A 27,368-nucleotide genomic window follows, 5' to 3' on the forward strand; every position below is an offset into this window, starting at 1 on the left:
TTACCTAATTTCCACCCTTCCTGCCGTCTCCCCCAACTTCTTGTGTCCCCCATTCCTTCTCAAATTCATGTCCCCTTTAACGACTGTTACATCTGTATGCATTTATAAACACTGCCTGCTGAGTGCATCTGGTATTGCTGCCTGTTTCTGTGTTTAGGGCCGACCACCAGAGGCTGAACCACCTATCAGGGGATCGTCCCTCACGGACTGACTCTTCAGCAGCCATTAATTGCCCTGTAGCTCTCCACCTGGAGACGGGGCCTGGTGAAACTTATTCCATCCACGCTGGCACACCCACTGGTGCTGTTGTGCGGGTCTTGTTCAGGTGAGTGTATTTTTGAGGTAACACGAATCTGTAGTCAAGTGTTCTGATGGCAAAAGATTATGGAAAAGCAGAATAAAATCTCACTGGGGCATAAGAATGAGATACTTTCGCCTAGGTTGGCTATTAGATGGACAAAAACCAAACCAAACCAAAACAAAAACAACTTTAGAATTTTATCTTTTGAGGATCTTTAGGGGAAACTTTTACACTCTTAAGAATACTTGAGCATTCTTTTCTAAGTCTTTTTTCTTCATTTAGGCTGAGGTATTTGTTTTATAGAATATGAGCTCGAAAAGTCAAGTTGGGGCTAACTTGACTGACATCTGATGGGAATATATTCTAACTTAAGGGGTCAGAGACACTTCATAGGCTTTCTGCTGAGATCAGCAGCCTGGTTCATCAAGGTGGGAAGAAAAGAAAGCGTACTTATTTTCAGATATGTTTCATCTGGAATACTTACAGAGGCCGGGGAATTACTAAGGGGTTGTGGGGAGGGGGTTCAAAGGGAGGTGAGATAGAATGAACTTGTATTAAGAGTTAAAAGGGAAGAATGGAACAGGAAGGGTTAAGCTTGGGATGCGGTGGAAGAGCAGAATTGAGGAAGGAGTATGGAGAGGGATAAATAAATATCACTAAATACCCTTTGAAAAAGATATATGAAAAACTACTACTGTTGAGCTTCTAAAATGAGTGTATAATATATACATAAAAGAGTAAAAATGGAGTAGCCTATAGCAAGGCACCAATGCCCTGGCTAGACACCAGAGGCTAACAGATTAGACTGTGACATGCAGATTTAAATCAAGAGTTTAAGCACATCAGCTTCCTCACAGTAAGATAAGCCCAGCAGGTCACGGCACTTCATATCAGACAATAATACTTCCAGACCATTAAAATATGGCAGAAATGAAAGTGTTTACCATTTACAGAGTTGTAGAACACTGCTCTTGTGCTTTTCACACTGCTGGCACTGCCCACAGAGCCTCCAACATCCCATAATTCTATATAGTAGGTCTTCTCTTCTGGGGTTCCTTCTTTGTAGTCATGAACCTAAGGGGTTAATGAAGACAGTCATTAAGCCGCCACACAAACTGGTGAGCACCTCATTCAGTTGAAAGCAGTGGACATTCCTATCAGCACCCTGCCCCTTCTGATTATCACCTCCTCTCTGTCACGCTTGCTCTTTACTAGTTCAACTCCAATCTTTCGTCCTATTTGACCCTATATTTGACATGAACATCTTCGGACAACTCCCTTCCTGCTCTCAAGGCTTTAGTTCCTTCCACTAAGCACAAGTCCCATGACCCACTCTTCCACTCTGTCACTATCTGTCTTTCTTAAGCCTCATTCATCTGACAAAACTCCAATCCTGGGAAGAGCCTCTTTTTCCTCGATTCTGCCCCTGAAATTCAGCTTCCTGAATGTGTAGCTCAGAAAACTACATCCTAGCAGACTGAGTTCTTTTCTAATTCCAGTGTGCCCCCCGGAGTCAGCCTCCCATCAATTCTGCTGTCCACTTTCCTTTCCCTGATAATAATTTCATACTTTCGCTTCTTTTTGAAATTTCCAGTATCTCTTCTCTAGACCCAAGAAGAGGTAACTTTTATCACCTAGGACTGAATAATAATAAAAGAACTTCCTCTACCCGTTCTTTCTGCCTCCTTGAATGTATGCCCATAGGATTACTTGCCTCTGCTATTACCTTAGGCTGTCTGTGCCCCTAAGGCTGGTCTGAATCCTCTGTGCAGTAAATCCCATCCCATTTCATCCTGTAAAGATGCAGTTACCATTCCCGCTCTCCAGCATGGCATTTCCTCCTCTGCTGGATATTCTCAACAACATACAGATATGCCTTGTCTTCTTTCAGCTACCATGCTTTTCTGTTCATTTTCATAGAAGGCTCCAGAAAGTTACCTATTTCCAGCTCAATTTTTCCTCACTTTTTTAAACGTAAATTTTTTTGAGAATTCAATACATGAGTACTGTATTTACAACATTTCTATTTCTCCTCTTCTCCAATTCCTACTGTGTCTGCCCTCTGACCCTACAACTCCTCAATTCACGACTTCAATTATTACTGTGTATGTATATGTGTGTGTATACACGTACATCTACTGAATCTGTTTAGTGTTCCTGTATGCAGATATGTTTAGGGTTGACAACTTGGGATTGGATATTCTACCAGGGATTCTCTTTCTTAGCAGCCATTGATTACCTGTAGCTCTTCATCCAGGGGTGGGACCTTGTGAAATTTCCTCCATCCACATTGGCATGTCAACTGGTAGTATCTTTATGTAGGTCTTGTTTAGGTAACATACTGTTGAGATTTCACGGTGCAGCTTATGACTAGAAGGTGCTATACTTTTTCAAGCATATGTATATAATAATGATTATTATTTGGGAGGCACATACCATGATGCACATGTGGCCGCCAGAGAACAACTTGTGTAAGCAGTTCTCTCCTCCACAGAGTGGGTTCCAGAGATGAAACTCAGCCATCAAGCCTGGCAGCAAGCACCTCTTCATGCTGTGCGATCTTCCTGGCCCGCACACTCCTTTTTTCAAATATTTACTGATTTTTATTTTATGTGCCCTAGGGTTTCACCTGCATGTATGTATGTGTACCATGTACATGTCTGATACCCACAGAAGTCAGAAGAGGGCATCCTATCCCCTGGCATCACATTCTCTTTAAAACTCCCCTCTCTATGGCCTTTGCACAATCTCTCTCAAACTATTTCTGATCAAGATTCCCAATGATCTCCACATTGCTAATGTCAGTGGTCCAGAGAGTTTTCACTGCACTCCACCACTTAGTCGCCTCCTGTGCTTTGCAGTCTGTCTTCACCTTGTGCCTGTGACACCCACTCTGTGGGTCCCCCGTCTCACTGGATAGTCTTTTACAGTGCACTTAGGTTCTTCTCACTCTCTCACTCCTACTGCTGGAGTGTCCTAATCTATTTCTTCTGTCAATTTCTGCTCTTCGGCAAGTTCATCTACTCTTAGGATTTTATGTATGTCGATGAATCAAACATTGATATAAATCCTGGGAATTTTCGACTACCACATTAACCAGGCTACCACTAGGAATGTCTAATAGGCACTTCAGAGTTAATCTATCAAAAAAAGTGATATCCTTGCCTTCTTCCCAAACCCATTCCTCTTCCAGTTTTCACAGTCTTAACAAAAGGCAATCCTTCTGTTGACAAAGCTTTGATATCTTTCCAATAAGCTGAGTCAAAACCTTAGGAGTGAACTTTGCCTCCTTGCCCACTCCACAACTGCTCTGTTAGCAAATTCTGTTCCTTTGATCACCACCTCAATATTATCGTTAGGGAGATGGCTCCATTTACTTCTTTGCCTGAACTAACTAACATGGCCTCTTAGCCAGTCTGCCTACTAGAAGCAGTCCCCACCTATTTGTTTTTCACAAAGTGGTTAGAGAGATTATTTTAAAATCCAAGTGAGATCATCTCAACCCTATACTTACAAAAGTCCAATGGTTTTCTCAGTAACAATAAATGTCAATCTCTTTTTATCCCCCATGATCTAGGTTTTGATTGCCTATTTAACTATTCAAATATATAACTATTTGGGAACAAATTCTGATATACAATAATCAGATGTATGATAATTCAAGGGTAGAATAGACATCAGACTTTTCAAAGGAACTTAAAAATAAATATATAGAGCCAGGTGGGTTGTATACTTGTAATCTCAGCACTTGAGAGGTTGAGGCAGGAGGATTATGCATTTGAAATTGGCCTTGGCTATACTGTGGGACTTTGACTCTCTACATCTCCATATTCTTTTCCTCCCTTCCAAAAAAGACAACTAGGCATGCTAAGCTAGCAGAATCAGGTTCTTTGGGGGTGAGGCCTAGGCATATACATCTCCAAATGATTCTGCTATAACTCTCTACTGGAGAGCTGCTGTTTTTACAGAATGGAACTATTCTGGTCTTAGGCTTAGATCTCTGCTATGAACCAGCCTTGGTATTGCTGAGCCTCTTGAGGAAAGAGACACATTATGCATCTCTAAAGCATCTACTGGCTTTAAAATAATAATGACAAAAAGACAACTTAACTGTTTAAAAGATGTCATAAAATCCACTAAACTTCACATACTATACTCAACAGAACGTTTTGTATTTTGCTGAATTCATTTGTTTAGTTTGAAATCCTTTGGCCAGAAAAGCGTTTGCGTACATGTGGTACTCTATAGATAGTCACATTGACATTAAGGAGATAAGGAACAGACAAAGACAACAAGATGGAAAATGATGACAGCAAACTCACCGACGTTAGACACTGTTTTAGAGAATGAAAATTAATGTTACAAATTGCAATAAAAAGCACTGCTATTTTGCTATGTGACATAAATAACTGATAACACATAACTACTCCAAATCATCCAAACAAAAAAAGGTTAAGAAAGTGAGGAAATATATGACATATTTTACAAAGATTCTAGGCAAAACTATTTAAATAGGGAGTGAGTGATCTGCTATGAAAAAGCTTGGCCCCGTCCACAAACCCCTCATGAGCTTGCCTTCTCTCACACCCCAAGCCAGGGCGTGTTAGGTTCTCTTCATGTATGTTTGTATCCCTCTCTACGCTGCTGTCATCTCACTGTTCGCTCTGTCTTACTGAACACCCACGGTCTCTTCTCTCACAGTGTGAGCTTGAGAGAGCAGGGGTCACGTGCTATTCATCTCTGAATCCCTAGAAAATAGTTCAATACCCACAACATGCTTGTTAAGTTAATATATTTGTGTCATGTTACCCTTCAAGGTTTTATTATATTTAGTTTGCTTACTAAATTTCTGTTTTTCTTAGGTATAGTTATGAGATGAAGTAAATTGGAATAAGAACTTGGTAAAAAAACATAGACTCCTGGACCATCCCTGAAGCTTCTGAGACAGGATCAAACTCTGTATATTTGTAACACAACTCCTACAGATCACGCCTTCTTAGCCGTGTAATGCACTAGCCTGTTAGCCTGTCACTTTGGGTACACATACTCCTAAGTCACTCTGATGACTCATCTCTACTCTCCTCTACCACAAATACCTTCCCAATCAGTTTTCAAATTCCCTTCTAGAATTAGAAGAGGTGTCTTTCTTCCTTCCCAATTGCTTAATTAATACTCAGCTAAATGAATCCATATGCAGTGAGTCCTAAGACTTTAAAACTGTAGGTTACAAGAAAGTTAACAGTATACTAAGCATGGCTCTTGACAAGTAAGTGGGATCTGCCGTTCTATTAAGAGTCTAACATGACAGGCAGAGTAATGCTTAACTATAAGATGCTTTTAAAAAACTTTTATTTAAACTAAATCCTCAAGGATCTGATACTTAAAGACATTCAGTGCTTTATGAGAATACAGTTGGGCTTTCTCAACAGGAAGCAGGACTAGATGGGAGTCATCAACAATGAGCAACACTCCTCAGTGCCACCCCCTCTCACATGTCTCCTGAACAACAAACAACCACCACACATGGGTTCAGTTCACTTGAGGACTTCAATGTAACCTTTAAAGGGAAATAAATTCAATAAAGGAAGTGATACATATCAAGAAAGAACAGATGCTAACAAGTTCAATTTAGTAACTGTGCCTATATATAGAATTATTCTTAGGTGAGTGTTGGGAGAAAAAGAAAAGTGGGACAATCAGGGCAACTAGAGATGCAACAACTGTCCTGGATGTTTGAATTAATGGGATAGAGGCTACTGCCAACTGCATTTTTTCTAGTAACTTCTCAATTGCCTTCAGTCAAGCTCATTTTATCTATTTAAAAAAGATCTTCCCCCTCTGTCCTATACCATTCTTTTCTTTCTTCAGCTCTAACCTTCATGGGACACCTCTGTCTATTTCCTGGTGGCCCAGTCACTCCATTTGGTTTCTGCCACTAGTATGTAATGACACGTCCAGAGGTCAGTGCTAACTTCCCGATGTTTGTTCTTTCTTCCCACCTTGTAGCTCGGGCATTTTATAGTAAAGTCCAATGCCGCTCCCTTCAGGACTTCCCAGGTTTGCTCATGTAGTAGTCCACCCTTTTAGCTATATTCTACTTTGATCATTTTTCTATGACCCCTCTTTTAGGAACGTCAACTCTTTAAATACACCCCAAGGTTTTCCTTCATCTTTTTGAACTCATTGATTACCACGATTTAGGATGATTTCTATATACATGATTACAATTCCAAATTACCCCGAACTTTACTATCTTGTTATCAAACGCTTTCTGATCAACTTCAGATGATCAGACAGCTCAAAGATGCATCCTTTACCATGTTTAGAACTGCATTTCTTCTGATTTCCTTTTCTCTTCCCTATGGTATAAGCCTTTGGGAGGAGGGTTAAGTCTGCCTACCCAGTAACTCAGGCCATCATCAGCACCCAATCATCAGCATCTTCTATACATCACTCATGTTCTCTCAGATTGCGATCATCTTGTTCACTAGTACTGCCCTGTGGTACTGTCTTCAGTGACGCGCATGTCCAGGACTAACTGCCAGCAACATGGAACCAAACCATCCAGATATGGCTCATTCAACTCTGAACTAATTTTTTCATTTTAGTCAATTCAAACTTGTTGCCACATGAAGCTAGCTGTTACCACATTGAGCGTACTGATTTCCTTACATTGTTCTGGAATAAGAGGCAGTAAAGTGATTAAGAACCACAGGCTTCTGGAGCAGGCTGTCTGGACTTGAATCCCAATTCTGTCACTCGCTAGCAACACGACCTTGACAAATCACACAATGCCTCTGTGCCTCAATTGCTCCCCGTGCTGAACGTGGCACCAACAATACCCACCTCACAGAGTTGTGGGAAATCAATGAACTACTATGGACATGGGTTCCTAACGAGAGCAAGCACTGAAGAACATCAGCCGTCATTATCACTGTCACATTAACGACGACTATATATAAACCAAGTAAACCCACTCATATCCCTAGTGAGGATACAAACGATGCCTTTTTATTTTCCCCTCGTGCCTGCACATTGTTTCGTTACCCAAAGAGAAATTCAATAAGTATTGATTGCATGCAATGTACAAGTTAGAGAGTTAAAATCCCATTAAAGTGAACTAGAAACGACAAATCAATTTCCTTATTTATAATCTGTGAAGGGATTGAGCTCTAAACATCTTGTTGTCATTATTAGAAGTAGCCATGTGCTTATTAGTCCATTAGATTTGAGGTAACAAAGTCAGACACCAGGAGTGAAGAATACCACAAAATAAAACTCCCTGTTCAATTCAGTTAGGGGCCTCTGTACAGAAGAAGGATCCAGAATGTTATAATGGCTGAGTAAATTCATTAACTTCATGCGACACTTGAAACAATCACATTATCACCTTCACCATCTCTATTTTTAGCTGCCTCTTACTTAACATACCCAAAGTGAGTTCAGTGGGGCAACTGTGTCCGAGAGTTCTGAAGAGTGGGTATTTCGAATCTAGTCCTAGAGTTCCCTCCTGCAGGCCCAACACCACAGACGAGGCAATGATTGTACCGGGAAAGCTCCAGGACTCACTGTTCTGAGACATTCCTAAGGCCGTTATACACTTACATCATTTCTCTACAGGGAACAACTGCTCATTTTATTATAATAGTCGTGATTTACGTTTCTATGACAACTTTAGATTATACTTTCAAAACGCCTTTTCCTTATGTCACCACTCATGAGACACATGCTTCTCGGAGAAGGAAGCCAGAGATCAACAAGGAGCGGTAATAAAGCTAGGCCCCTTTCAGCCCACATGCCTTAGTCCTCGACAGAGTCACTCTGTCAGCCTGGCTTCAAGGGAATCAATCATCTAGCACCACACTGGTTCCACTAAGACCAGCCACACCATTCCATGAGCTCTGTCTACTATAACTTTCCCCTCTCCTTTCTTTTCATTTCTTCTTCTCTCACACAATACATCCCCATGGCAGCCTTCCCTCCCTCCACTCCTCCCAGTCACCCCTCCCCTCCCCTCTCCCCCATTCCTGCTGCTCAGTTTCCCTTCAGAAAAGAGCAGGCTTCCCAGGAATAGGTCCTCTGCATGCAGACAGCCGGGGCTGTTTAGCCTGCTCTCGGGACCCTTTCCTCCTCCAGCGTGTATTCCAGTTTCCCTTGGGGCAGTTTCATGCTACACAGTGTTCTTAGAACTCTGTAATGGGAACAACAACAACCACCACCCCTACAGCCCTGCAGGACTTCAAGGAAACTCTTAACTTGGTAATCCCCAAAGCAGAGATTTTCTCAAGGAATTGCTGGTACTTCAGCATGTCAGATCTTTAAGAATTATCTAGTTTGGCTGACGTGTTCTCTAGGACTTACACGAAAGCATTAACTGCAGAAATGATCAAGCCTCCTTTGCGGGGGGGGGGGGGGGGGGGGGGCCTGCAGAGACAAAGTGTGGCTTGGAGTCTTTGCTGCCAGCTACACTCAGGACATTCATACGCTTGTTTTCCTCACTGAACACACATGAGGGAGGGGCTCTGTTGGAACTTTGGAATTCTGGTCCTCAAACTATTTATCATTTGACCTCAGTTATTTCCTTCCTCCAAGAATTTCTACTTTCCCTATAGAGCCTTACCCTATGATTACAAAATCCTGTTACATCTTAGCCTCGCCTTTCTGTAGTAACAAAAACCATCTCTATCCCTAACACACAACTTGGTATGCCCTTTCTGATGCTATTTATTCTTCAACACTCTTGTTTTTGTGTTGAAAACTATGAAATGCCTTGCTTGTCCCCAAAGTTCCATTCAATTAATTACCATTACCCTAGAGACTAGTGTTGTTTGGAGTCTGGACCATCGTTTATACTCCCTTCTCTCTGTTCTTACTGCAGTCCCTAACAATTTTCTGTGAGCATCCGGACTAGCCACTGATGACCTACATTTATCTGGAAAACTGATTCAACATCCCATTCATCTCTACTTAATCGCCTTAGATGTTTCTTAAAATGCAGATTCCTGGGTGCCACATAAATCTCTAAATTGGAATATCTGGAGCAAGATCCATAACCAAATTAAAGGACAGAATCTATCAGACTGACCATTAAAATAAACTTTGTCTATTTCCTACTTAACAGGAGACACACCAGAAAGACATGGCATGTAACAGCTCAGTGAAAGACGGGAATAAGACACACTACAGAAACACTACAAAGAACTCCTTTAAACTATTTCAGGACCAGAGAAGACACACTTCAAGGCACAATACATTGCCAACCAGGAAAGGGACATATTACAGTGATAAAACGTACAGTGATAAAATGTTAAACCCAGGGGCCAGTCAGACTGCTCAGTGGGTAAATGTGCTTGCTGCACAGGCCTAAAAACCTGAATTCAATTCCGGGAAATCCTTCAAGCAATTGAAACAATCTCAAACTAGTGTATAATCTCAAAACAGGCAAATACAGCAGAAGAGGAGGAGGAAGAAGATGGTGACAAGCTTTTCACAAATATAGTGAAAGGTTACAACATTAACTCCTTAAAATGATCAAACTGATAAGAAAAGCAAACCAGCAGAGACAATTAACAAGCTTGACTTAATAGACAGAAGACTGCACACAGCAATGACAAAATATGCATCTGTGCATTCTTTCTGACCTAGATATGAAATACTTAACAATTACTTAACAAAACTGACCATAAAACAAGACATGAAGCAAATCTCCGGCAATTTTAAAGGATGAAATTATATAGTACATATTCTCTGAGCACAGTGAAAATAAGTTAGAAACCAGTAATTATAAGATCGTCAACACTGTCAAATGTTTGGAAATTAAGGAGCACATTTCAAATAACAAATGAGCCAGAGGAGAAATCACAATGGAAATTAGACAGTGTTTTGAACTGAATGATAACGAGGCAGCTAAAGCTGTGTTTAGACAGAAATTTCCGTGTCTCAGAGCTCTGTAAGAAGCCTGAAAGAAATCAATGAAGTAACTACTCATTTCAAGAAGCTTGAAAAAGAGCAAATTAAAACCAGAGAGGTATGGACACCACAGTGAGATTCAAAACAAATAGGGACGGGGAGATTGCTCAGCTGGTGAAGTCCTTGATGGGCAAGCATGAGGGCCTGAGTTCCCTGCCTAGCACCCATGTTTTAAAAAATCTAGGTTTGGTATCATGCGCTCATAATCCCAAAGCTGGGAAGGGAGAGGCTGGTAGATTCCTGGGGCTTGCTGGCCACACAGCCTGGCCTCCTTGGTGAGTTCCAGTTTGATGAGACCCTGTCTCAAAAGACAAGATGGGTGGTTCCTGAGGAACGACACTCAGTGCTAACTTCTGGCTTCCACAGGTACCCATACCCGCTTGCACCTGCACCTGCACGGGTATGCACATATTACTCCCCACTCCACCTTGCCCACAAAGCCAAAACATATAGAAAAGCAACCAAAACAGAAATGTGTCTTAGCTAGACCATTGGCGAGACTGATCAAGAAATGAGAGCCCAGGCTGGCAAGATCATTCATTGAGTAATGGGCTTGCCTCCAACCCCAACAACCTGAATCCCATTCCCAGACCTTATAGGTAGAAGAAGAAAACACTCGTGCAAGTGGTCCTCTGCCCACTGCATGTGTGCCATGCTACATACGGGTCCCTACCCACTTTTTAAAAGAAAAGCTATAAATTACTCCTATCAGAATTTTAAAAAAATAGAAAATAAAAAAAAAATCTATAGGATTTGCAGTAATGGTTGTATTGTTCAATTGTCTTATTAAGAGAAATTAAGACAGAGAAACAATGTTTAACAATTTGTTTGATATGAACAAATTCTTTTTCAAACACAAATCTCCAAAATCAACAAGGGAATAAATGCAATCATTTTCTTGTTTTTCTTTACTGAACTTAAAAACTTCCCACTGGATGGTGTTGGTGCACTTGGGAGGCAGAGGCAGGCAGATCTCAGTGAGTTCGAGGCCAGCCTGGTCTACAGAGTGAGTTCCAGGATAACCAGGGCTGTTACACAGAGAAACCCTGTCTCAAAAAAACAAAACAAAAAAAAAACACCAAACCAAACAAAAAACTTCCCACATAGAAAATCACAGTTAGTTTCACTTGTAAATTCAAAGGATAAATAGCATCAATCTTACAAAGTCCTTCTGAAGAACAGGTTAGCACAGTATCAAAACCCCACAATGAAATTAGTAAATAGGCTAATACTTCTCATGAAATTAGGTGCAATGTCTGAAAAACATACTAGATAACTGAGTCTAGATCCTAGAAAACTGTCTAGACTAACATGTCAAGCTTGGAGAGGGCAGGGTTGGAGAGATGGCTCAAGGTTAAGAGCTCACCAGCTGCTTCTCCAGAGGACGGGGGTTCGGTTCTCAGCATCCACCCAGCAGTCTGTAACTCCTGTAGCACAAATCTTAAAAGGTCTTTTAATAAAAACAAACCTGGAGCCAGGTACTGGGGTCAACGCTGGAAGATCAGAGAAGCAGAAAAGCCACAGCCACTTCACCTTGCCAATTCCTCAGCTGATCCTGTTTCCTCAGACTGGAAGTCTCTGAGTCCTCATCCAGAATGAATCTCAGCTGAACTGCTGCTAAAAGCCTAAAAGCTTAACCAGCTCTAGTTCCTGGTTTTCATGCCTTATATGCGTTTCTGCTTTCTGCCATCACTTCCTGGGATTAAAGGAGTGAGTCACCATGCCTGGCTGTTTCCAGTGTGGCTTTGAACTCACAGAGATCCAGACAGCTCTCTGCCTCCCAAGTGATAGGATTAAAGGCGTGTGTGCCACCATTTTCTGGCCTCTATGTCTATCTAGTGGCTGTTCTGTCCTCTGACCCCAGAAAAGTTTATTAGAATGCACAATATATTGGGAGACACAATATATCAGCACAAACTCCAGTTACAGAGGATCCTACACCCTTTTCTGGCCTCTGAGGGCACTGCAAACATGTGGTACACATCTGTAACATACAGGTAAAACACCTGTACAAATAAAAATAAAGGTAAAGTTGCGTGCGTGCGTGCGTGTGTGTGTGTGTTTGGATTTAGTCCAGGATGGCAAGGTGTGTTTAGTGTTTAAAAATTAATAAACAGAATAAAGCAGGAAAATAATGATCAATATTAAGACAGAATGAATAAAATTCAATGACCATTCAGGATACAAACTCTCATCAATAAACCAGTACAGGAAACTTTTAAAATAATATGTACGTACAAATCTATATTATTCTGTACATATACTGGGGCTGAGGATATAGCTTAGTGGTAAAGTGCATGCTTGGTGTGCACAAAGCTCTAGGTCAAATCCCCAACACCATATATAAATATAACTCCTATGCAAACACTGTACTTAATGTGGTATACTTCCTCTGGGATTGGGAACGAAACAGAGATAATTATTACAGGCATGCCCATTCTAAAATGCAGTGGATTTTAGCCACTTTAATAAGACAGAGGGGAAAACACACAAGACAAAAAATGATAACATGAGCCTCCTTGGTCCTGGGTGGGGACGGAAATGAAGGATGGGCTAAGGATAAAAGGAGAGGCAGAAAATTGTGCACAAGTCAGAAACTATGTAATTTTCTTCCCTCTTATAAATGATATAACTAGGCCTCAGGAGGTATATTGATTAGTTTAAGGTAACTCTTTAAGTAGAAAAGGCAATTGATCCAGGGTCTAAGTTTCTTTTTAATGTGCTATGATCATCTCAGGAAGAGAGTTAGAAAAGTCTAAAGGAAATTTTGTCAAGAATATGTTACTGGGTCTCCCAAACCTAGATAAAATTGCTATTGAATTCATTACCCAGAACCTAGTTTTCTTTTTCTTTCTTTCTTTTCTTTTTTTTCTGAGACAGGGTTTCTCTGTGTAGCTTTGGAGCCTGTCCTGGAACTCACTCTGTAGCCCAGGCTGGCCTCGAACTCACAGAGATCTGCCTGCCTCTGCCTCCTGGAGTGCTGGGATTAAAGGTGTGCGTCACCACCGCCCAGCTTGTTTTCTTACATAGCTAAGAATATAAGCACATATTAGGTTGAAATGATTATAGTCCTTTTCTACTTCAAACTCAAAGAAATGCTATAAAAATATTTGAAGGGCAGAAAGTAGAGAGGGAAAGACAGAGAACATAAACTAGTGATCAAGGAAGAGAAAGGAAAAGATATTCATAGATGCTGGAAACGAAGAAAAACCTTAAAATTAAAGGTGAGGGAAATGCCACAGACTCAGACACAGCTTAAGGACTGGTGCCCGGGATGTCAGTGGGAAACCAGGAATGATGGACTCCTTTTCCAGCTTTTAAGGAAAAAGCATGTGTGGGTGAGTGATAAGGAATAGATTGCCATCCCCATCTTGAAATGTGAACCCTGGATGAGCTCCTCAGTCAGGGGAGGAGGCAGCCAAAAGAACTGTCCATCGATTAAGGAATCCTGTCAGGGACTGTAGGTGGGCTGCCATTGAATACATAAAAGATACACATGAAATGCAAACCTCAGGCCTGTGGCCAATCAGGTGGTGGGGGAATCATGATATTTAGATGGCACAGGAAGTCTGAGATAGCAATTCTGAGCACCACTGAACTTGCTAGGTCCCTGGCAACAACAGAAACAAAGCAAATCGGGATTTTTTCACAACATAGCACACAGGGCTTCCCTAACAAGGTGTGGGACTTTTTTTGTGGTTTTTTTTTTTTTTTTTTAAAGAAAAGTATGAACATGGAGCTGGAAAAATGGCTCAGGGATTAAGAGCACTGGCTACTCTTTTGGAGGACCTGGGTTTTATTCCCAGCACCCACACGGCAGCTCACATCTATTTGTAACAATAGTCTCGGAGATACAATGCCTTCTTCTGGCCTCTGTAGGCACTGCACACATGTGGTACACAGATGTACATTTAAGCAAACACTGATGTACATAAACAAGGAAAAATCTCTAAAAGATAGAACATTTTCCAAGAATTACAAATCATACAAGATTTGTTCTGTAAAGTAGGAAAACATATATAACAAGTAGGATGTTCACTTCACCTTAAAAATTTCTATAATCCAGCCAGGTAGTGGTGGCACATACCTTTAATCCCAGCACTCGGGAGGCAGAGGCAGGTGGATCTCAGTGAATTCGAGGCCAGCCTGGTCTACAGAGTGAGTTCCAGGACAGCTAGAGCTGTTACACAGAGAAACCCTGTCTTGAAAAAAAAACAAAAAACAAAAAAAACTATAATCCAAAATAAACTACAAAATGACTATGTAGAAAATAAGTTAACTAAAAATAAAATCCACAATGAAAAAAGATTTTTGAAAAACTTGACATTTAAAGAATGAATAGACACTTCAAGAAGTTAAAAATTATATTACTTGAAAAACAGAATGAATATATTAACATTATATTAGGTATAATTGAGAAGTTTTAGTCAATTGGAAGGCAGAGATGAATGCATCTTCCAGAAGGCAGCTAGGAAAAATGAGGGGAAAAAAAGGATATATGGGGATGAAGATATAAACAGCCAATGCGTTAGAAATTCAAAAGGAAGGAATAGAGGGATGAAGAGAGACAAACAGAAGAAGGATCATTTGAGAAATGAAATATGAGCAGTACGTCTTCTGATAGGGTAGTGGGTGTGACTGAGGTGGACTAAGATGTAGGTTAGGTAGCATTACTGCAAAACACCAGACAAAAAGTCTTTAAAAAGCAGCTGGAGAAAATCAATTTCCTTAAGACGGAATAATAACTAACTGGATGGAAGATTTTTAATTGACATGTCAGAGCCTACACCACAGCTCCAAAGAACAGAAGAAAATAGCTATTACTATAACTACCATTTCTTCCTATTTCCTCCCATTTTCTTTTATGTTTATTCATTCCCTCTGTGTATGTTTGCGGGGTGACAGGGTGCACATATGGAGGCCAGAAAACACCTTGCTGGAGTCAGTTCTCTCCTTCCACCATGTGATCTGGTAGCAACTGAATTCAGGTCCTTAGCCTTGATGGCAAGGGCCTTGCCCTGCTGAGCTGTTCTAATCAGGCCCCATATTTGTTCTTAATTCAATGGTAAGAAGACGTGCCAACAGATGACAGACTTGCCCAGAATTAAACATTAACACTTAATTCAGGGAAACTGCACTGAATACCTAAATGTGACACAAAACAGGTGATCTACATGAGGCTCTGGAAGCTTCTGCTTTTACACTGTACTTCCGGGCACAAGTTTGCAGCCTTAGAGCTATAGGTTTAGGCAGAATTATTTATGGAGAATACTAACTGAATTCTCAAAATATAGTGATTAAAATAAAAGCCTGTACAATCAGACAACTGGGTTCATGAGTTGATTTGCTTTATGAGTTGAAGGAATTTGGTCATTTTTTACTTTCTCATGACTTAAGATTAAATAAGGAATGACAGTATTGATGCACAGTAGGAGCTAAATCAATCCCAGTTATCACTATTACTTAATTTTAAGTAAATCCTGTAATTTAATATAACTAACAAAAAACTGAAATAAGAACACATACTCTGATATCCACCGAGCAGCCCACAGTCCATGATGGATTTCCCAGAACTTGATTGTGGCATAGAAGATGGACCAGCGAGGATTTCCCAACACCTGTGGAAGATACAAGGGCTCTAGTCAGCTGAATACACAGCCTTAAATGGGACAGCCACACCACTGCCTGTAAGCCAGGGAACATGTCACAAAATTGTTTGAATTCCATCAGTGACGGGACTCACGACGTCATGATCCATACTCAAAGGACTTTAGTTCTCACACATAGGTTTTTAAAAAGCAGCTAACCACTTCACCCCAGATTTATCCTTTGAATAATAATAATAATAATAATAATAATTATTATTATTATTCTACTCTCTTTTCTTCATTGTGGCCTTTTATTTTGAAGCGGTATTTTATCTCTTTCTAGATCTCTTGTGCTCAGGCAATCTTGTCACTAACACTAAAGGGCACCTCTTGAAGATCTAGGTGGAGAGGAAAGGGATGAACCATCTATTTACATCCTGGTGTGGAGTCACTCATTCATTTTAACTGGCTATGAACTGTTAATTGTATGAAAGATTCAGGAAATCTCGCTGTGTGCGATATTATATATAGGCCTATAACTCATGTTTACTTTTAATTATGAAAGCTGTATTTCTAACAACTAAGAAAGTATAAAAATGAAAAAATCACCTTAGACCACTATTGCTAACCATATGGGGTTTTCTACGAACATGTTGTTATTGTGACCATATACATAGTTACTTAGAAACTGTAAAAACTGGCTGAGGCTCAGTTCTTGCCCTACAAGCCTGAGAACCAGAGCTGCATCCACAAAACGACACACCACAGCCAGGCACAGAGGAGCATGCTTGTAATGCCGGTGTTGAGGAGGAAGAGACCAGCAATCCCTCCGGTTTGCTAGCCCGACAGCCTTAGCTTAGGGGCTCTGGGCCAAGGGGAGACGTCGTCATCGTCGTCGTCGTCGTCGTCGTAAAAAGAAGGTTGAGGGCAGGGACAGGTGAATCTCTGAGCTCTAGGCTTGCCTGGTTTATGTAGTGAGTTCTAGGCCAGCCTTGTTCTACACTAGCCAGGGCTACATAGTGAGACCATGTCTCAAACACTTCCACCCCCAAACAACAAGAGCAATACAAGATGGAAGAGGTGGAGAGATGGTCCAGCCATTAAGAGCATTTGTTGCTTTTACTGAGGAGCCTTGGCTTCCGTTCTCAGCTATGTGGAAAGTAATTAAAAGTCCACAATGATATACATTATGATCATGTTTGCAAATTAATTTTTCTCATTCTTATGAATTTTCTGCTGATGCACTCCGCCCATTTAGCTAATAATGGGTTTTAGTGTTATTAACTTACATGACCTTTTGTGTCATACTGAGATACTGGGTATTGAATACACGTTCTTGCTCATGCTTCGGAAGTGCTCTACTGTGGAGAAACATTCAGCCCTATAGGACCTCTTTACATATTAAAAGAAATTAAACATCTCATGTAATTGAAGCAAACATTTTCTCAGGTTCCCATTATATCCTTTTACATATGAACTTTAAGATTTGAGGGCACTCAAAATCATCTTTGTCATTACACTTACTGCATAGTGCCTGTCATCTTCAGAGTATATTGTTGATTTTTGGGTTTACAGGTAAGTTTCTGTTGGAGGCTACCTAGGGCTTTAGTTATCATCCCCCCCCCCCAGACAGGGTTTCTCTGTGTAGCTTTGTGCCTTTCCTGGAACTCACTCTGTAGCCTAGGCTGGCCTTGAACTCACGGAGATCCGCCTGGCTCTGCCTCCGAGTGCTGAGATTAAAGGCATGTGCCACCACCGCCTGGCTAGTTATCATCTTGATACATGCTTAAGCCCAAAGTTGGCTTAACTATATAAGGATCAGCATCTCTATGTATTAATATTACATAGTTTATTTAGCTCTCTGTGAACTAAATGCTTTGGGTGTGTTAGCCAAAAGGAAACAAAGCTCTCAGCAGTAAGAACAGATGACATCCTAGGGAACAGCAAGTGGTTAACTATCCATTTCTTTAAGAATTTTGAAACATTAACATCAATCTATAAACAGATGTCCTTTCACCCACAGATAAGTGTAGTCTTCACTCCTCATCAAGGAAACTTCATGGTGCAACAGACAGAAACCACAACCAATCAAAATGCAGAGCTATGGAGCCGGTCCCAATGGCTACATCTATAAGACACTCTTGCACCATAATAATGTTCAGGGAACGTTACAGAAGAAGGGGAGGCAAGACTGTAAGACTCAGAGGATCAGGGAGTTTGTTGTGAGATTGTGTCTCCTAGTAACATCAGAAGCTACACCCATGAAGTCTCACCAACATGACTGCCCAAACATGAGCTGAACAAGGACGACACCAATGAACACACCACACTGGATGGGAGAGGGGGAGGAAACCCATGAGGCCTCACTCATACACCAGACAACTAAGTAAAACTGAGAACGGGAGAGGATGTCCTACCCAGGACACACCAGTTGTTGGTCCAGTGCCAAATAATCAGTCCTGAAAACATATAAACAAGTAGCATTCTATGGACTTAACAGGTTATATTTAGGAATATACATGTATATGCAAATACAGATAAGCACGCAATAACAGTTAATAATAATAAAAAAAGAGGCCATGGATTTGAAGAAAAGTGGGAGGGGTAAATTTAAAGGTTTAGAGGAAAAGAAAGGTTAGGGAGAAACATTCTAATTAAATTATAATCTCAGCCGGGCAGTGGTGGCGCACGCCTTTAATCCCAGCACCCGGGAGGCAGAGCCAGGCAGATCTCTGAGTTCGAGGCTAACCTGGTCTACAGCACGAGATCCAGGACAGGCACCAAAACTACATAGAGAAACTCTACCTCAGAAAAAAAATTATAATCTCAAAAATAAACAAAATCAGAAAAAAAATTATAAAAGGGGTGAAATGTCAAAAAAAGCAGTGGGGGGGGATTTTGGGAAGTTACGACTGATTTCAGTCTTAGAATGAAATAAGTCAGCTATTTGGGGTGTATGTCCTCTCTACTTCCAAGCACCCAGCAAAATGTCTGTTTAGAGCACAAACTGTCATCTCCAGAAAAGCGCATCTACACAATGCATGGCCAGGGTACACTGAAGTTCTTAAGAGCTGGAAATGGGAAGGAGAAGGATAACGAGGCAGGAGAGCGGAATAAAGACTTCAATAGCAGTTCTAAAATGTTCAAGGTAGAGAACAGATTTTGACACTAAATTAAACTGTGCTTAGCATTAAGCTGCTTCAGATTGTGGCCCTTATAAAACTTTATTTCGTACATCTCGAAACCTAATAGGCAGTCAACTATTAGATGAGAACAAGGAAGTTAAAAAGGAAATCATGACTACCATCTAACACCACTTTGCATGCTACAGCTTACGACTCTGGGTTCGAACCAGCTCGCCTCACTTTTTATCATCTGTAGAATGGGGTTAAAGGTCTGATTCTAGAATTAAAGGAATTAATACATGTCAGTGTATTCTTAGTGTATATTTGACTTAATGAACAGAGTTTCCTGAAGGCGCGGTTTTATCAACTTATGTATGCCTAACGAGAGCCATAAAGGAATGGACAATATCCTCTCGGCTGGGGTCGCCTGGGAGACCGACGTAATGAAAAGCAAAGGCAGAGAAAGACCCGGGCTCCGCGCCCCCCACCTCCCGCCACGCCACCACGTCGTCAAAAGGAGCAAAGTCCTCTGGGAAGTGTAGTTTTAAGGTCTTGAAAAGGACTTCGGCCATGAACCCAAACGCTAGGAAGTTTTGGGGTAAAAGAGCGAAGAGTGAGGGGTATCGGGTAGCTCGGGCGTGTCGGGAGTCCCAGACGTGGGTTAAGCGGCTCACCTGAGTCTCCCAACACCAGAACCTTCACCCGATCCAGGGACGCCATCTTGCCACGATTTCCTTAAGGGTAACGCCCGTTCCTGGATCCTCAGCCAATCAGCGCAGGGGTTGAGGGCAGGGCCTAGCATCTCATTGGTCGGTCAGAGCATGACTGGTTTGATTGAAAGCTTCGCCGTGCGGAGGAACGGGCGGTTTCCAAACTGGTCGCAGGAATTAGGCGTGTGTCCGCGTCTCGCGAGTGGCGTGGGCTGGCTGAAGCCGGTAGTTGAGGCAGCTGTAGTGGGAGTGTTCGAGCGTCCGCTTGGGTAAACCTTATTCCCTGATCTTTGTTCCCGGTTTTCTGACCTGGCGTCTGATTTCATGGTTTCTCCTGTCCGCCCCCGCCTTCTCTAGTCCCCTCTCGTCGACCACCCTCTTGCCTTGGTCCTCTTCTTAGTCTTCCAAAGAACCCTTGCCCGGGAGCGGCCCATGTGAGACCTCGGGTAGGACGGGCTCGGCGGCGTCGACTGTGGCCCGGGAGCCCCCTGGGCGCGTCTGAGGGTCTGTGGGGTCTCGGGGTCTGGACACCCCTGAGCACAGCTGGTGGAGGGCACCAGGGTCCGGAGCTTCCTCCGTCGTGGGCCCCTTACAGTACGAAGAGATGGAGAGTTCCTGAAGTACAGTAACAGAAAAACTGTAGAAGCTGTGTAGAATCCAAGTTCTCCTAGAACTTGGGAAGTAGTATTTGGAAGTAGTCTTAACTAACCGGGCGTCCTGCACCCACTTTGTTCTTTTATCCTCCACTCTTCATCCAGCGTAGTCTTTTTTAAAAATCACAAATTTAATCTCGTAACTCCTTGCTTAAAGCAGTTACAGGTTTAAAAAGAAAAGGATGGCTTATTGCTGCCATTATTGTGGATGCAGGTGTGAAACAAGTGAATTAATTCTGTGGAAGCTGGAAGGATGTCTGTGCTACAAGAACACGTGCCCAGAAGATGCATTGAAAGTTTGGTTTAAGTACTTGAGTAGCTTATGCTAGGTACTAGTGTTGGTGAACAAGATGAAGTTTCCGACCTTAGAGATGTAGGTAGAAACTGTACAAATTATGAGGAAATGTGAAGGAGGAGAGTATTAGATGCTACTGTTGGGAATTTGGGAAGGCCAGGAAGCATCACCCAAAGCCTGAGGACGTTAGGAGAAAGGTTTGCGCTTAGCTTTGAGGGCCGAGGGAAACGGTGTGTGGACATGAGGCTAACTATGGCAAAAGCAGAGTGATTTCTACTTGTTTCTCCCAACTCCACATCTGGGGCACAGTAGTCCTTAAATGTTTGTCCAGTTAGAGTACAGGTCTGGACTGGGTAGGGTGAAGTTGGGAGATGCCTGCTTACTGTGAACAGAGAAAGAGTGAAGACCATTAGCTATTACACCGAAAAGGCTTAACAGACCAGAGAAGTTCCTTTCTAAGTATCAGCTGCTATAGAAACTAACTAATGTAGAAATGTGGACTCACTTTTTTTCACTGACTTCCAGTTTTCAAGAGGAGTGGAAAGTTGAAATTTACATGCACTCAAGATGTTTAAATGTTGACAACCAATTCATAAAATGTTCAAAACATTTCATTGGCTGCCAGTTTCAGAACTTGATCTAAGTAGCTTAAATCCAGAGATCGAACAATCTTGATTCATCTTGACTGGGGAAGTGGTGAAGGGGTGAAGGCCCTGGTCAGGAAGGAGGATTTAAAATTGCAGAGTTTTGAACCACGTCGCCCACCTGAGCTTTCATTAGTTCAGCTACCTTGTGTATGTCTTCAGAGGAATAGCATGATATTTCATCAAAGACGGGCTTCTGGTACTTTCCCTCCTTACAATGGCTCAAAACAGCTATTACCATCTTTTCCTCGTATATTGTTGGGTCCTTTTGATTTTGTTTCTGTGGTAAATTTAATTTATCATGTCCTTGCATTTCTTCCTAAGTTTAGGTTTTATTACTACAGTTCCTGGTACAACCACAATGCCACCACCTTCATATCAACTCCCTGGCATAAGAATCAGTTAAATGGGGGGTTTTGTTCTTAACGCCAATAGTTCAGTTGAACCCATATACCAGCCCAGAAGCAGAACATGTTATATTAATTATCTGATTTAATTCATACATTAACTGTATGAGGAAGGCACTTTAATTTCATATGTGAAGAAACTGAGGTTGTGGATTTTCTGGAGCCAACATTAAGAAATTGACCTGGGATTTTCAAGCTTTAAACTATTGACTAGAAAAGTTTTGATGTCACTCCTTTGCACTGATCAAGACCCCAGAGGTATATCAGACAAAGGAAACAGGCTGAACAGCAAGTAGTACAGGGGCCTCTCCATACAGGATGTTCATTTCCTGTACACAAAATAGCCGTGGGACAGATTGGAGCGATGATCAGGGACTTTGTTGCATATTAGATTAATCTAAAGGGATTTTAAAATTAGGGGCATTCCTAATCTGGCCCTTCTGTATTAGCTGAAACAAAGCTGCTGGGAATGGGGCCCAGGGTTAGTTAGTATGCTTAAAATGCTGTCTGGAGGATTCTGCTTTACAGTCAGGGTTGAGACCCAGTCAGTGGTCTGAATCTTAGAGTGTATGAGGATGGGGACAGAGGAGAGTAATGAAAGGTAAGACAGAAAATGATAGGCTATGCTGACATTTGTCTGGCCTTCAGTCTTTTTTTGTTTGTTTGTTTTTCGAGACAGGGTTTCTCTGTGTAGCTTTGCGCCTTTCCTGGAACTCGCTTGGTAGCCCAGACTGGCCTCGAACTCACAGAGATCCACCTGCCTCTGCCTCCCAAGTGCTGGGATTAAAGGCGTGTGCCACCACCGCCCGGCACCTTCAGTCTTTCAAATGCTTCTGATCCCATATGTTTTGTCAGCAACTGGGCATGTAAAACAAAAAGCAAAATCTGGTTAAGTACAAAATTGGAAAGGAGATCAAAATGTATCTGATTCTGTGCTGTGATTCTGAGTTGGTAGTGAACCCAGGCATTCTTAAACATCTAGGGTGACAGAGAGGCTCTCAGACTTCAGTTTGGACCTAGTGAGTCCAGATGCTCCTTTGTTATCTTCACGTGTGTAATGGTTATGCTGAGTACTGTGGATTAAAATATATATTGTAACTTTATTTTTCCTTTATTGTAGATATGGCCTTAACCCCCTTCACCTCCCCACCCAACCCCCCACCCCGTAAAAAGTGTGAACATTGGTTATCTAGGACTTAATAGTATAGTGCTGCAGATAGTATTTCTTACAGAAAGAAGCATTAATAGGGTTGGTTTCTTCAGGTTCAAATTAAAGATTCAATTGAAAATGGTATTAATAACAATATGACTGCTCATAGAAATAGTTCAGCAGGACGTCTATTAAAATTTTTTCTAAGCTGGGTGGTGGCGGCAGCAGCGGCGGCACACGCCTTTAATCCCAGCACTGGGAGGCAGAGCCAGGCGGATCTCTGTGAGTTCAAGGCCAGCCTGGGCTACAGAGTGAGTTCCAGGAAAGGCGCAAAGCTACACAGAGAAACCCTGTCTTGAAAAACCAAAAAAAAAAAAAAAAAATCATCTATCATCCAGAAATTCCAGGTGTAGTCTGTGGCTGGGCTGGCTAGTTTCAGTTTGGTCATAGTGAAGTTATGTGGAAGCTGGCCTAGTTAATAAGCCCTCTTAGGTACCACTTAGCATTTTCATTCATCACAGTACCTCATTTTCCTTCTGAGAGTAAAGCAGGGCTTGAGTTTATCTAAGGCTTTGATCAGGCTCATACAGCAACCAAAATGCAGCCAGGTGACGTCACAAGTCAGACTTGGAGAGATCAGCTTGCTGGGCTATGGCTGAGAAGTTAGACACTGGCAGCTCTGCTTTGCTCTTGAAGGGACCTGGTAGTAAAGGGTATCTGTTTCCCCCGTCTCCCCCTCCCTCCAGCTTTTAAGATCTAGAAGGTGTTTACTTAATGATCAGATTTAACTCCCAAAGCTGCTAAAGCACTTTTGTTTTAGCAGTGATTTCCTTCAGTTATGACAGTCCTTAACTTTGTCATCCCAACTGGCAGCTACTTACGTGTTTATTGTTTGGGGAGTTTTTTTTGTGATTTCATCATGAAAGTGTGACTATGTAAAACATTCTTGAATCTTAGCAGGGAAGTTTTACTGAAAAGAAATAAAATCTAGGGTAACTGCTAGCAATCTCTGGATTTCTAGCCGTTCCTAGAGAGCATGCTATTAAGAATAGGGAGCACTCTCAAGGGATTTTTTGTTTCTCTTTTTGAAATAAAATGGAGTTGATGTAATATATCATTGTCAGAAATAATAGATAATGTTTTGGAGTCGAGCACACTGTTAATCATAAAAGTAACTATTTAAGGATTATGTTAAACTTTTTAGGTGTAGTCTTTTGATCTGTGATCTGCATCTGGCTTTCTGTTAAATATTTAAGTGTTAGAGATCTTTAAAAGCAATGTCTGAATGCTTTTGTGGCACTTTAAGAATAATGATAGCTACCAGTAAGAGGTAGTTGTAGATTAAAATGATTATCATGTCCTCATGCCTACTAACCCCCCCCCCCCATCCATATAGTTGAAGTTGAAGCTTGCTGTTGAAGATGGCAGACCCTGATGTCCTCACCGAGGTTCCAGCAGCATTGAAGCGGTTAGCCAAGTATGTAATCCGGGGCTTTTACGGCATTGAGCACGTGTTGGCTTTGGACATCTTGATCCGCAACCCCTGTGTAAAAGAAGAGGACATGCTGGAGCTGCTCAAGTTTGATCGGAAGCAACTTCGATCTGTTTTAAATAATTTAAAGGGAGACAAGTTCATCAAATGCAGAATGAGGGTAGAGACTGCTGCCGATGGGAAAACCACGCGCCATAACTACTACTTCATCAATTATCGCACTCTGGTTAACGTAGTAAAATATAAACTGGACCACATGAGAAGGCGGATTGAAACGGATGAGAGGAACTCCACCAATCGGGCCTCCTTCAAATGTCCTGTCTGTTCCAGTACTTTCACTGACCTAGAAGCTAATCAGCTGTTTGAACCTATGACAGGTGAGACTTAACCAGTTTATGAATCAAGTAAAATAAGATGTGTACTCATTATTATTATTATTTTTTAGTTGTTCTAAGTCATAGGCTTTGTAGGAGTAAATAGACAGTGTGAATCAGCATACAGCCCTGCTGTCTTGGCTGGCTGACATATAACTTTGAGAGGTTTTTGTACTGCCTTTTTTCTTCACAAGCAAGTGTACTTATCCGTGGAGTTTTCCCACTGATGGCTCTTCTGAAGCCCCGCCCTCCACCCCTTGTTTCCTGCTGTAGCTTGATCTCAGGATTGATTCTCTACCACTCTGGGGCTAGTCTGACTTTACATGTGACCTCATTCTTCAGCAAATTAATGTCTGTTTATGTCTGTCACTTTCAAACAAGCTTATAAGTATATTGAAGGAGACGCAGGGACTCCCTCTTGGACCCCAGATTAAGCACAAACCACACCCAAACACCTGTTTTCACAGAGAGATCCTTTATTAAGCAGAAAAGAAAAGTTAAAGTGACTGCTTTCTGACTCAGGCAGAAAACAGCAGCAAATGACCTTGGTGTAATTTTTAAGAGGAGAAAAAAGCCCATTCTGTGTTAGAATGGGCTAGGATGCAGTGGTAAAGGAGGTAGGGGACCAGGGAGAAGGGAAAGGGGGTAGGGGTATTTGTCCCAGAGGGACAAAGACTGCCTCTGGATAGAGAGGAGACAGGCGTGGCACATAGGAAAATGGCAGTTTATAAAGGTAAAGGCCGAAACCCTGTGTTAGGATGAGGTGCTTAATTTTAGTTAGGTGTGTTAATTAGGTGAGCCAAAGGGGGCTTTTGATAGCTTAACCTTGGTAGTCAGCCCCAGGAGGCCACATAAGGGAATATACCATGGTACTAGCTTTAGAATGTAATCTAATGGTTTTTAGCAAGGCAGAGGGGATGGGAGAGAAGAGCAAGGCCTGCCAGAGCCATGTTTGCCAGGCCTGAGCTGGCCAGAGTCCCTTCACATATGACAGTATGCATAGATGCTTTGCTAGTGGATGTGCATTGTACCAGTAGGAGTGTGTGACTAGGCCTGTGATCTGCATCTGAGGGAAGGCCCTAGAGGGAGGAGTAGCTGAGACCTAAAAGAGTAGGTGAGAATTAGCCCGATCAAGTCAGAGGGGAACCTTTCGTAATTTAAAAAATGGATCAATAATTTAGATCAACTCATGGAAGAGAATTGTTAACATCATACATGATTTGCCTCATTTAATCAGATATTTTACTTTGAAGAACTTTCATTAGCACAACTTATGAACTGTGTTTTCCAAAAATAGAGTATGTCTGGCATTAACATGAGAAACATTGACGTGCTGGGTTCAGTGGTTGTTTTTAAATTAAACTAGGTATGGGACAGTTTTTATCAAATACTTGGAACAGTTTTGTCTTATTACCTTGCAGTGGGCTTATTTTATCTAGGAGAGGGTTTTGTGTTTTTTTGTTTTGATTATCATTTGTTATTTGAGACAAGATCTCCCTATATGCTCAGGCTGGAAGTCACTATGTTGACCTTGAACTCCTGTTGACCCTTCTGCCTCCGTCTCCCAAGTGTTGGCATCATAGACCCCCACCACCATGCCTCGTGCATTAGTTGCTTTTTGTTACTGTGATAAAGCAGCATGCCCCAAACTGACTTCTGGAAGAAAGAGTTTATTTTGGTTTACGGTTTCAGAGGGAGGGTTTCAGAGGGAGAGTCGTAATGGTGGCCAAGGCATGGTGGCAGGTGGTTGGAGCAGCAAGGCTAAGATAGTATGTCTTTATTTACATGCAGGAAGCAGAGGGAGCTAACTGTAAGTGGGCCCGAGTCTGGCCCCAGTGACACACTTCCTCTGGCAGGGGTCCACCTCTTAATGGTTACCTTCCCCAAACAGTACCATCAGTAGGAGGTCAAGTATTCAAATACTTGAGCCTGTGGGAGGTGTTTTTTTATTCAAAGGTCCACACCTAACTAGAACTCTTTCTCGCTTATTGTTTTTTTCAAGAAAGAGTTTACACTCTAGCCAGAGATGACCAGGAGCCCACTATGTCCCTCAGTCTGGCCTTGAACTCTTGGTAATCCTGCCTCAGGCCCCTTAAAACTGGGATTATAGGTATGAGGCACAATGCTTGGCTATGGATCTTGATCATAAGAAACTCTTACTATCTATCCTGGGTATAAGCATTGTTTGAGTATACCAGGGGAAATTCTAGAATTTATCTAGAACTCTTCATAAATAGGTTACCTATGTCTTGGGATTTTTGCCATTTACTCTAATAGAAATTTATTACAGAAATTTAATTTCTTACAGAAGCTTGGGGTTCTGGTTTCATGGATTTTGTTGTTGTTGATATTGCCGTGGTCTTGTCTTATCGTACTGGATGTCAGTGAAAGGTGATCTGGTTCCTCAGAAAGATAATCTGTAGTAATATGCTTCTACACTTATTCATCATTTGAGTCTTATTTAATTTTTGTGAAGCTTTCTAAAAAGTCATTGAGGCAATTGATTCATACTGCTTTTTGAATTTCACTCATGATTAGTGTGAATGAAACTAGTGATCAACTGTAGCTGAAGTTTTCCTGTGTCCCAGCTTGCCAGCAATCGGGACATATCTCTCCCACTCGAGTCCCCCAAGTGAACACATGGAGACTTATATTACTTA

At 41.7% G+C, this 27,368-nt stretch overlaps 2 protein-coding genes across 2 annotated transcripts in view; one reads left to right on the top strand and one right to left on the bottom strand.

Annotated features, from left to right (window-relative positions):
• The window catches only part of Rabl3 (RAB, member of RAS oncogene family like 3), a 34,219-nt gene extending 14,452 nt beyond the window's left edge, over positions 1 to 19,767 (bottom strand). The window contains exons 1-3 of the mRNA XM_059276846.1: positions 19,658 to 19,767; positions 15,797 to 15,888; positions 1,246 to 1,375 (exon numbers count right to left, since the gene is read on the bottom strand). Of these exons, the coding sequence (XP_059132829.1) occupies positions 1,246 to 1,375; positions 15,797 to 15,888; positions 19,658 to 19,703 (268 nt within the window). The 5' untranslated portion in view covers positions 19,704 to 19,767. The remainder of the gene's footprint in view (positions 1 to 1,245; positions 1,376 to 15,796; positions 15,889 to 19,657) is intronic.
• Positions 19,768 to 19,824: 57 nt separating this feature from the next.
• Gtf2e1 (general transcription factor IIE subunit 1) overlaps positions 19,825 to 27,368 on the top strand; it is a 32,154-nt gene continuing 24,610 nt past the window's right edge. Inside the window, exons 1-2 of the mRNA XM_059276845.1 lie at positions 19,825 to 19,962; positions 24,239 to 24,711. Coding sequence (XP_059132828.1) covers positions 24,264 to 24,711 — 448 coding nt within the window. The 5' untranslated portion in view covers positions 19,825 to 19,962; positions 24,239 to 24,263. The remainder of the gene's footprint in view (positions 19,963 to 24,238; positions 24,712 to 27,368) is intronic.

The sequence above is a fragment of the Peromyscus eremicus genome, chromosome 12 (assembly GCF_949786415.1).
Source record: "Peromyscus eremicus chromosome 12, PerEre_H2_v1, whole genome shotgun sequence".
Lineage (NCBI taxonomy): Eukaryota > Metazoa > Chordata > Mammalia > Rodentia > Cricetidae > Peromyscus > Peromyscus eremicus.